At 40.9% G+C, this 11,863-nt stretch overlaps 1 protein-coding gene across 1 annotated transcript; it reads left to right on the top strand.

Annotated features, from left to right (window-relative positions):
• Nucleotides 1-1,394: 1,394 nt before the first annotated feature.
• LOC148041540 (putative protein phosphatase 2C 78) lies at nt 1,395-4,806 on the top strand. Its single transcript, XM_087680647.1, has 4 exons — nt 1,395-3,025; nt 3,119-3,480; nt 3,611-3,847; nt 3,956-4,806. Exons 1-4 carry the CDS (start codon nt 2,743-2,745, stop codon nt 4,208-4,210), a joined length of 1,137 nt encoding a protein of 378 aa, XP_087536773.1. The 5' UTR covers nt 1,395-2,742; the 3' UTR covers nt 4,211-4,806.
• The last annotated feature ends 7,057 nt before the right edge of the window (nt 4,807-11,863 follow it).

Below are 11,863 nucleotides of genomic sequence, written 5' to 3'. Positions count from 1 at the left end.
TTCTTCCTCTCAACCTCCTTTTGTATATCATTACTCTTGCTTCTCTCCTCATCACCACCTTGCCCCTTGAGAAGTTCAAACAACTTCTTGCTTAAGGTTTTTCTGCGGGCATTCTTTTGCAAAATGACTAGTTTTATGACATTAATAACAAGAGTTTAGGAAGAAAGAAAACTTAATCTCTAGTGTGAGTTTAAGGCTGTTGGCTTCAAATACCTCTAGGAACTTTGGTGTCTCCTTCCTCCTATTGCGAATATGCATGCTTTCTTTTTTGCCCTGAGTATGCCATGTGATGCAATCGGTAGGTAAAGAACATTATCCATAGTGCCTTGGCTAGAGTATGAACTTCTCCATCCATCCAGTCCAACATCCTCGAGAATGAAATCCACACAAGGCATTCATGCGCCAACGTGTTTATTGGGGAGAAGTGTGGTGACCATGAGAGGGCGTAGATGAAATCACCTTGATAACCAATTGCTGACCTCAAGATCCAACCATGTTACTGCTTGGATCCCACCAATGCAAAGAATAAGCATTGTCCAACAAATCTGCATTGATGTAGGGAGGCCCGTGCAACGTAGGTGGAGAGGAACCAATGACCAATGTCGTCCTCTGTGGGCAACTTGCCCATGAAGAAGAAAAAAAGACTAGTAGTGGAAAAATTAGCATAGCATTGCTTAAGACATTGCAGGGACATAGCTACTAGTGCCCTGAATACCTTCTTTTGATCGAAAATCAAGTTCTTTGTCTTCTTAAAGAATGACTTAATCTCGCTTCACAGCTCTTTCTCAACTTCAAACATGTTGACTCTATCACTCTTTGCAAAACTGACGTGTGGTCAGGCTCCATGCTCTCACCATTCATCCCTAGCTTTTGTGGTTGCTCAGATTGTGCACTCAAATCAACTCCTCTCTTCCCATGATTGCTAGCTTGGATGGAGGAAGGAAGCTGCCCCATGGCAACTGTAAATGATAAATATGGCCTTAAGTAGCCTCTAAGGTGTTAACTCCCCTGCAATGCTCGAATGTCTCTCTCCCCTGCAACCCTATTCTAAGCTATGTAGGCAGTGCTGTCGCCAGCACATTTTTGATGTCAATGCCATGTATATGATGTATCGAAGCCAAGATGGCTAGTTGGGTTTGCCCTCTGTGGCCAGCTCTGATGTAATGTTTGTCTCCTCTTTAATATAATTTCACCGCGCTTATGGTTAAAAAAAAAAGAATGTCTCTCTCTCCACTCCCCTTCTTCGAATAGAGGACGGAGGTCTTTCGGGCTCTAAACTTATGGAATGTGAGTAGATAGGCTGTCAGCACTAAGTTGGGCAAACCACCAAAGGTTACAATAATTTTCAAATGAAAAGGCTAATGGGGACTTTCCCTTAACTTTGTTTGCCTTAACTTGCAATCTTTGTATTGCACAAACTTTCTCACACAGAAGGCGTCAGCAGAAGGAAGAGGCCTTCATGGCTCCATCCTCGCCTTCTTCCATTGAAATCTGCATTCGCCGTCTAAAGGTCCCGGTGCTCGCCGTCCCGATGCATGTGGCGATGATCCTGTCGCTTCTTTTGCAGTATTTAGGGGTTCGGACATAGTAACAAACGTAGCGACGAGGGATTCCAGAGCTCAAACCTTCTCTGCCCCAGCCAGCCCGAGCAGGAAGAAGGCCTTACTGCAAGAATCCTGTTCTTTAAGCATCCAGCCACTTGCCTTGTTATCACCTTCAACGCCTCTTTACATGATCAAGCCCTGGGAACAGCTGAAAGTATTTTAACTCGGAGCTTCTGTTGATAGCAGACATGGCTTCCTTCGAGGAGAAGAAGTATGCTTAAAATGTATTTACACAGGTGGACAGGTATCCCGAAATTGGAAAGCCTCTTGTCACAGCTCCTATATCAAAATCCTGTGTATTAGTCTTTTGTTACGGCCTTGTATCAAGCTTGTGCTTATCAGGAAAGCTTTAAATCCGTTTTATTACTATCCTTTCAAGGGCGTTTTCTACGCAGCCATAGAAGCGCTTGGATCTGCTATCGGCAAGGAAGGAGGTTATCTGCGTGTACGCAGGGAACAAAAAAGAAGAAAGGAATGTGATGATTATGAGCCTTGAAAGTGGTCGATACAGTGGCGTAATAAGTGCTTTTCAACCGTAAGCATTCTCTCATCTTGCCGTTTATCTAACCGGCTGGGGACGGCGAGACTTGTCTGTTAGGACAATCCTTGATCACACGTATTCTCAAACCATCAATCTTCTCCACTTCTTTCAACTGATCGCCTGTGTGCTGACGGAGGCAAACTCTTTGCCTCGCTCTGGCAAGGCTCCCCTCGTTTCGTTTACCCTCGACCTTCAACTTTTCCATTGCTTCAGCTTCTGGTGCACATGTACATAACCTCGCTGTTTTCACAACTCCGCACCTGACAAATAGCTCGAGTCCTTCTTGCCTGTCATTTGCTTTTTCATTTACTTGCAGCAAACCTGTAATTCGTTCTTGATCTTCTTCTTGCGTCTGGCCATCCATAAGTGCGTGCCTCTCTAGAGGTCAGATGTTTTTCCTGAAGGGTAACCTTCCTAAAGAAAGTAGAGTTGGAGACAGTTTACGTACATGTCTTCTGTTGTCTGATCAGAATCTGATTTTCCCTCAAGGAAGGCCTTTCAATCCGATCTAGGTTCCAGCAGAAAGGAAACGAGTAACTGTGAGCAAAAGGGAAGGTCGTAGCATTCTTGGTGAACGTTGTGCCTCAGCGTTCTCTAATGAGAAACGTTTTTTTGGCATGCTGGCGGCCTGTGGAACGGTATCTGCAGTCTAGTTCTGGTGTTGTTGGTAGCCATCAGGATGCTCTTCTTTGGCACAAGGATCTCACACATTATGCGACTGGGGATTTCTCCATTGCAGTTGTACAGGCTAACGAACTGTTAGAGGATCAAAGCCAAGTGAAGACCGGCCCTTATGGGACCTTTATTGGTGTCTATGATGGACATGGAGGACCAGAGGCTGCTCGCTTTATCACAAATCGACTGTTCTCGAAAATTGAAGGTGATAGTTATAAATTAGTCTGTAAAACTTTCCCTCTTTTGGGTCCTCCTGTTTTCTCTATTAATCAATGTCTGAAATGACACTATTTACTAGGCTTTGCAAAGGAATTTGGGGGAATGTCATCCAGAGTTCTCACTGAAGCCTTTCGCACAACAGAGGAAGAGTTTGTTGGTCTTGTTGATAAGAATTGGCATACAAAGCCTCGAATAGCTTCAGTTGGATCATGCTGCCTTGTAGGTGTAATTTCAGGAAATAATTTGTACGTGGCCAATCTAGGAGATTCTAGGGTTGTTCTAGGCACTGTAAGGGAAGGTCACGTGGCACCAGTTAGGCTTTCTGAAGAGCACAATGCAGCAAATGCAGAGGTGCGTGAGCAGCTTAAAGCTCAGCATCCAGATGATGCTCACATAGTTGTGTATAAACGTGGAGCTTGGCGCATCAAGGGCATAATACAGGTCTGTTGAAATCTGAACTTCTGGCAATAATTCATGGTAACCATATTTGTGTCTCCTAACTTCAGTTTGTGTATGCTGCACTTTGTTTCTGATAGGAATCCTGCACATGTTTTTTGTTGGGTGGCCACAGGTATCTAGGTCTATTGGGGATGTTTATTTGAAGAGGCCTGAACTGAATAGAGATCCCCATTTTGCCAATGTTGGTTTGCCAGTGGTATTGAAGAAGCCAGTTCTAACTGCAGAACCATCAATTCATGAACATACATTTGTTGCAGAGGATCGATTTTTGATCTTTGCATCTGACGGGTTGTGGGAACAGATAACTGACAAGGATGCAGTTGACATGGTGCAGAGAGGTTCGCGAAATGTATGTGTTTTGTATTGAGTTTTTTCACCAAATGTGATTCAAAGTTATAAGCTGTTCAATTTAATGCTAAGGCTTTCGTTAGTTGACAGCAGCTATGTTTCTTTGCAGGGCATTGCTAAAAGGCTTATCAGAGCTGCACTTCAGCGAGCAGCTGAGAAACAGGATATGCATTATTCTGAGCTACGGAAGCTTGAGCCAGGTGCGAGGAGGTATATTCATGATGATATCAGTGTTGTGGTCGTATACCTTGACCATGCAGGGTCGATGCCAATTCCTGGTGCTTGTAATTCTAGAGTGAACAGTGTGAATGCACCATTGGATATATTTTCTTCTGAGACTCTAGAAAACATACCTTTGATGTGAAGTTTGAAGCTGTTCTAAGTGAGATGGTGCATTAATGATTATGTCAGTGTTGGAGTTATGACCGTGCAGGCTTATGACCTACAACAAAGATCATTTGATGTCAGGGGTTGACAGCATGGTCACCACTTTGGATTGTATTATTGGAAGTACACCATGCAGGTCAAGCGCCAAACAAACCTAACAATCGCTCCATTGGAGATACTCTAAAGAGATTCTATAAATCAGGCCATATATATCGACTCTTTGCAGGGACCAAGTTTCCTGGTATACCTTTTCAAGCTTCATGCTGCATGCAGCCAGTTTTATGTGTCATTCATTTAAACCCTCTAGACAGTTTTTCCTGTTGTATCATGGATAAGGGCAAATTTTCTAGTTCATGCCTTGGTATAACAGTTGTGGGATCTTCATCAGTTGTTCTTTACATCTATGCTCGTTTGTGAGCGTGTCAGTAGTAGTAAGAGTGACATGTTTTATTCAGCCTGGATGGGCACCTGATTACAATTCTTTGTGACAGTGTGATCAGTAGTGCTGCAACATACTGGTTGCTACTGTTATATACCTGTCCTAAAGTTGCTTTCTAGTTATTTGCCCGTCTATATTCAAAATGTCAGATGACATGCTGTTTTATTACTGTTCAGGTTGTGCTAGAGGTTAAATTGGTGTAATAAAACGTTTCTTGCTGGCCTGTTCGAGATTCCTTCCCTTTCAATGTTCTAGCAAATGTGGAACTACAATTAACAGAAAAGAACTTGTTTAGCTTTTGATGTCAACATTACTTCTTGGCTGGGAGAGCAAGTTTGAATTGGGGTTGAAATCAGAGATTCTATGAACTTGGTCTTATTCATTCTCTTGTTGAAAAGAGAAAAGAAGATCATATGTCATCTTCCAGTTCATTCTTGGAAATAGAAAAGATCATATGTAGTTTCACGTACTACAGTAACTCCCTACAGAACAGAAGGTATGGAAATTCTGGGCCTGGTATATCTTCATTGAAGTTTTGACAATCAGCAAGATTAGCACGTAATATCTTAAAGAAAACTTGCAGTGCTACTGCTGCATAGGTGACCATGATTCATTAAATCAGAGCCTTCCAGCTCATTGAAGCTTTCCTGGTTCTCCTTCTCAGATAGGTACCGCAGGCAAATGAACCACTACTTGCTTGCTGTTTTGGTTGCAAGAGCAGTCGAAAGCTCCTGGACTAGGCTTCACTTCACTCTTCTTGTTATGCTAGTGATCTGCCTCAATTTCCTTGAGGCACAGGCGTATCGTCTGCCCAATCGAGTTATTTCTGCATCAACAATGGGCAGGGACGTATGCCCTAGTTGGGCGACCAGAAAATGTTCTGGTAACTTGTAAGCACGGATACGTTGCAATAAATTTACTTAGCGGGCAATAACATATTATTTCTTGCTCCAATGATCACTTTTCTGTGCGCATGCTCGAGCATACGTGGGTATGTTGTGCATGTGTACCGCAAGCTTTCTCCGCAATGATTCAACGAATTCGGGAGAAGTGTAACTTATTACAGGGTTCCGATGTTCCCATAGTCCGAAGGTCTTGGTCGTTGTGCATACCTATGTGCGCGTGCACGCGGAGGTGTTCTGCTTTGGGGATGGGTGGGCACTGGGAAGCAACTTGCAAGGGACCTTGTTATGGTTTTCACGCTGATATATAGAGTTGGGTCATACCTTTGCGCGATCCTTAGAGCCGTTTTGCGCCGGCGCACAGAGGGTTAGTGGGGCAACAAACGAAACACGCTGCCTCTGTGTCTTACCCAGTTGGCGCGTCAGAGGCAAGGTATCGACTGTCTATTGATTGGCTTGAGTGAGGAGTCTCGGGTTGACCTAATCCTCTGCAATCGCGCTGCTAAAACTATGTTAGCGCAGCGTTCTGGAAACGGCGTATGCGGGGCTTGTGTCAGGTTATCTTCACCCTTATCCTGTGTGATGTGACCCGGTTGTGGTGGGGGAGTGGGTCTCCCTCCCCTACGTAACTTAGATCCTTAAGATGATAACCATACAATCGAAATTATTTCTCAATATCATTGTGACATTGGTTATTGTATTGTACAGATTGTCTTACACTTATCCTAGCTTGAAAATATCTCCAAGCTTTTGTGAAATTGAACAATGAGTGGGAAGTGAGCAGGAAAACTCAAATTGCCTTTTTAATTCATACAACTCTTGTTGTTTATATCACAAAGTGGGTAGCATTGGTGCTACCAGGTTTGTGTGACACATTCTAGAGCTCTCCATAGGGGTAGGCCGTCCATAAGATGCCTGTAGCAGACAAGGATTGGGCACCTTGCGAGTCATTTTCATACTCCCTCTAGCTCATATGGTATGAAGTTGTGCTCTTGTTGATAGTCTTCATGCTTTGAGCTCCACTAGTCTTCTTCTTGCTTTTCCATCTCTTCATCCCTTGTTTTGGTAACTTGAGAGTAATGAAACTCCATGGTATTCATCAAATTTTCAGTTTCCAGCCATGAATCTTGTGGAAGTGCTAGTTTATGGGTAGTGTGGTCATAATTTGCATTTGCCTTGTCAAGTCAATCATATCTTAATGTTAGATGGAATTATTGTTTGGGAAGTATGTAACACATGTAAATAGATTGTTCCTCTTCTGTTGAAATTTGTTGTTGCTATACTTTTGTCGAAGTGAATATGTACCTCTTATCTCCAAATAATATGGAAAATTGAGGTGGTTTTTTAACTTTCAATTGTAGTTTTCTACTATTGCTTTATGTATTGACAAGAAACTACACGTATCTATTGTAGTTTGTCAATTTATATTCCTAGATGTCAAATGCTACTATAAGTCATGTTTTTGATGTTGAGGAAGAAACTACATGTATCTATAGTAGTTTGTTAATTTATATCCCTAGAATGTTATTACAAGTCAGGTTTTTGATGTTGAGGAAGCTTGTATGTGCAGGTGGGGAGCCTTTATTATTCACTCGCTTAGTTGTTTCATGATATTGCTCCCAAATTTGTGGCTAATAAAGTCCAATTTGTATTTTTGCGAGCCATTTATTTTAGCTCTTCAATTTCCTATAATACTATCACATGGCCAAATATATTGTAGGTAAAGCATATGACGACCTTGAATATCAATGTGGCAACTTTTTCAAGGATCGAGTAATTTTAATGTATATATTCATTGGAGTTGGCTTATCTTGTTCTTTATGTATTGCATGAGAATCAAACATATTTTCATTTAAAATGTCGTTTCCTATATGATGTGTGAATTAGATTGCCTTGTGCGGTATTTTTGGTCCTTGATCATGAACCCTACGTGTTATATCATGTCTTAAATGGGCATACAAAAAGTGCAACTTCATTGCTTTTGACATAGTGGATCTAGCGTAAGCAATAGTTGGTTATGTTTTACTGTGAATTGTGTGACAAGTTCATTCTCTAAGGTTGGTTACACATCAAATGGCAGATGCCCACCTTGCAAGTATTAATCAATCAATCAAAGTACTTAAGGGGTTGGGTGTCCACAGTCCTTTATACACCAAAGTGGCTATGACTTGTTGTTTACCTACTAAACGGGTGAACAAAGTGGACAAGGAGTCTTCCTTGCCCAATTTGTAAAGTGATGGATAAGGTTGTGCCTTTTGCATTTGTAACCAATTGAAAAAAATATAAACATTATTTTTTACTTTTTTGTAAAAGGTGTCGTATTGGTGTGTAAAAGCTTTGTGTCCATGTCCATGCCTAGTTTCAAAAATTGCATGCCCACACACTAGGTAAGTGTTGGTGGCCATCCATCATTTGGTGTGTAACTAGCCTTAGAGTCGGTAGTAGGGAGCGAATGGCTAAAACCATGGGAAATAAATATTAAGATCATACTATGGTTTGAAAGGCAAAACAAAATAAAAGACACTAGGTAATAATGTTATCAATGAGAAGTGTTAACTTTTGAAATTCAAAAAAGAAAAATAATTGAATGGGTCCACTCAATGTGTTGACAAAAAGACCTCTCGACAAACTAATAAGAATCATCACTTCTTGGAAACCTTGCTAAGCCTTAACAAAAACTCGCATTTTTCCATGGGTTTGTGGGTTTTGTGGAGGGTTATCAAGACCCCTCCCCCTTATTTTGTGAGTGCAACCTTGTGTTTATGGTGGAGGGGGGTTATCTTCCCCTCATTAGTGCCAGGTACAATCCAATTCTAATCGCTTAGAATTAGTTAATTGTTGAAGTATCATAGGCATGCTATCAGCACACGTTTAACAGGAAGGCACAACATGTCTTGCCTCTAGCTATGCAAACTATTGATGTGTGTGTGTTGTAGATGGTTGTTGTGTGTTTAGGTTGTTGTTGCTACAACAAATCCAGATGTTGGGCATATTCTTTGTGATATTTGACCATGGATGCTATGGTAGTTGCAAACATTGGGGAAAGACCATTAGAAAATTAGGACAAAGGACTATCTTCTTTAGTAGATGGTGATAGTAATGATGATGAACACAAAGAATGACAAACGACCCTAGAGAGAGAGAGAGAGAGAGAGAGAGAGAGAGAGAGAGAGAGAGAGAGTGTGTGTGTGTGTGTGTGAGTGAGAGTGAGTGAGTGAGTGTGTGTGTGTCTTTTCCTATCTCGATGTGTGTGTGTGTGTGTGTGTATGTGAGTACAAAAGTCCAATTTGGCCTATGAGACAAGACCAAAGTACATCTTTGTCCAATGTCATGTCATCACGAAAGTGAGAAAAATCCATCCTAGTATAAGGCTACATGACATCATGAAAGTGAAAGAAAAATCCATCCTAGTATAAGGCTACCATCTAAAGATCTCTGTCTATAAAATTGAATGTATAAAATACCTAGCTATAGTATATCCTCTCTAAATGTCAAGATCAACACATGATCCCAACTATGATGTGATCTAGGGCCACCCTGCTAATGCATCGAGGGGTGAGTCTCTTGTGTCTCATTATGATGGCTCTGATCTGAGTATGATTGAGAGTGGCAGAGCCAGTGGCATCCCACGGGAGGAGAGGATATGCCCCCTTTGCAGATCAGAGGTGGAGAGTGAGGAGCATTTTGTTCTCAGATGCCTGGCATACTCAGAGTTGAGATCTAGATACACATTGAGCAGCTCACTTCAGGGATGTATGACTGATATGGATCAGAGATCATTTGGCCGTTTTCTGGGAGAGGCATGGCACATCAGAGAGCAGAGCACACAGCGGGTCCCAGTCAGAGAGGGGCCCACCCAGACGACTATTACATAGTTCTTTCAGACAGACAGAGTGAGAGCTACTGTACCAGCCTCCAGCCAGACCTCCGGGCTCATACTACAGCAGGCTGAGGACCAGCGTACCCGACGCCGCATGAGGATCCGTGGGTTTCAGACCCCACAGCCACACCAACAGGAGATCCGGAGGATTCTTGATCTACATCGACAGCAGACTGAGATCCGACGACACTCGACACATTGGATCTCAGATCTCCAGTTTGCTCTTTCTCCACCGCCGATGTACCACATCCTGCATCCAGGAGGGATCACCTGCTATTAGCGACTTCGATGACTGCTACTACATCCCCAACATGTGGCAACCAAACTAATAAGAAGGTGAAAGCAATGATAAAATACGGATTTGTACCCTCATCCTAGAGCATTGAGGCTATCCATGTGACATGAGCCACTTTTCCCTTTTGTGTTGGATATGAGTGCAAAATGTTTAATCATTGGGCTAGCACTAAGAATGTGTATTATTACTGGCCCACATTTCACATTTGGCCCCTCTACCCTTCAACTGTGATTTGAACATTGAGCAGGAAGTGAGCAAGAAGACCTGAAGTGCCTTTTTCATTGATGCTACTTTTATCTATTCTATAATGTATGCATTACTCAAAGGTTTACCAAACTTCTCTTTTGTAACCACCAAAAGGTTTTCCAAACGCAAGGAAACTCTCACCTTTGTTGTAGACAAAGCTTGAAAATGAATTAAAGAAAAAAAGAGAAAATTACAAGAAACCTATCCAAAGCCCCTCTCTATGTCTCTTCCCCTCTTTTTTTAATCATATGTCTTCAAAGAGATCCCCACCATATGTGTGTGTGTAATTGCTCTACCTAATTTCTTTTGATAATATGTATATAAATATATACAGATATCATGACTCTTGCAGTAAACACTCCCATACTAGTACTTGCACACTATACCCTAGTACTCCCACACTATCCCACTTGCATACTAGCATTCACACACTAGTACTCACACATTCACACACTATACTTCTATTGGTAAGCATATAACTTATCAAGTAAGCACTAAAAAGAAGTTGGAGCATCAAAAAGTCCAAAGGCCATTACCAATCCTTTTGTTGGTGAAAAATTATTTTTTGACCTTGCTTACTGGAAGTTGCTAATAATCAAAGGCTGAATCGAGAGACAAATTATTTTGTTGTCCTAGATCTTCTATTAAAGCATATTCTAGATGTTGGATACACAACATATTGAGTTATTTTATTTAAGGTAATATAATCAACACAAAAATGATATTCACCATAAACCTTTTTTACTAGTGTGACTATGTTGTCTAAGGGCATTTTGAGAAATTGATTATCTCCTTTAAACATATTTTGGACAACTATTTTGACTATATTATTATTTTTTAGTGATCTTCCATATGATAATTCTTAAGTAGAGAAATGACATTTTTTAGCCTTGTTTTGATAAGATGCATGCGTGCGTGCGTGCGTGTGTTTGTGTGTGATTATTCTACATAATTTGTGAGATATCATTGCTCTACTTACTTTGTTTTGATAACATGTATAAAAATATATATAGATATCATTACACACACATATACACACACAAACTTAAGGGCATATTCGAAGCCACCTTTGAAAATTGCAACATAGTCCAATATATGTGTTAGTGAGATGCTAGTAATATCTATATATTCCAACTTTCCATATCTTGTTATATTTAAGAACACAATAAGGTGCTTTGAGTGAAAACCTTGTGAAAATCAAATTAGTTATTATTAAATTTAAGATGCCTCCTATTAAACTTTTTAAAGGTCTCTGGCGTTTGGAATTCTACCTTTAGTTTGTTTAATTTTGCTAAGAGGTGTATGATGAATTGCATTACAAAAGTTATAATATATTATTACCACAATTTTCCATTATCGCTCAAGAACATTAGACATGATTTGCATACATATTTTTATCACTTTGTCTCTAAATAGCCATAAGATTGGATGCATTTTAAACATTTTTATATCTATATTGTCATACTTGTGCGAATACATATCGATGAAAAACAAATATATCTTTTATTATTAGCACTTGTTGATGTACAATACCATATATATGTGAGAGTGTAGGACGGAAGAAGAAACATGAGCAGAGAGAGAGAGAGAGAGAGAGAGAGAGAGAGAGAGAGAGAGAGAGAGAGAGAGAGAGAGAGAGAGAGAGAGAGAGAGAGAGAGAGAGAGAGAGAGAGAGAGAGAGAGAGAGAGAGAGAGAGAGAGAGAGAGAGAGAGAGAGAGAGAGAGGAAACTGAAGATGAAGGAAGAAACACTGCATTGATTGAAGAAGAATACGAAATACAATGATGAGGATTTATCAATCCCTACACGTAGCTCGGAGTGTGAGTGAGGCACCAGATTAGGCTGAGATGATGAAGGTAGCACCAACG

This window comes from Lygodium microphyllum, chromosome 1 (genome assembly GCF_053477565.2).
Source record: "Lygodium microphyllum isolate KBCC chromosome 1, Lygodium_microphyllum_v1.1.10, whole genome shotgun sequence".
In the NCBI taxonomy this organism is placed as follows: domain Eukaryota; kingdom Viridiplantae; phylum Streptophyta; class Polypodiopsida; order Schizaeales; family Lygodiaceae; genus Lygodium; species Lygodium microphyllum.
This window is presented reverse-complemented; position numbering and strand designations above follow the sequence as displayed.

What these genes read in the sequence shown, in the direction of transcription:
- LOC148041540 (XM_087680647.1), top strand. Translation starts at nt 2,743, where the DNA reads ATGAGAAACGTTTTTTTGGCATGCTGGCGGCCTGTGGAACGGTATCTG. An exon ending in ACTGTTCTCGAAAATTGAAG is followed by an intron (nt 3,026 to 3,118) that starts GTGATAGTTATA and finishes ACTATTTACTAG; the next exon opens with GCTTTGCAAAGGAATTTGGG. An exon ending in GCATCAAGGGCATAATACAG is followed by an intron (nt 3,481 to 3,610) that starts GTCTGTTGAAAT and finishes GGGTGGCCACAG; the next exon opens with GTATCTAGGTCTATTGGGGA.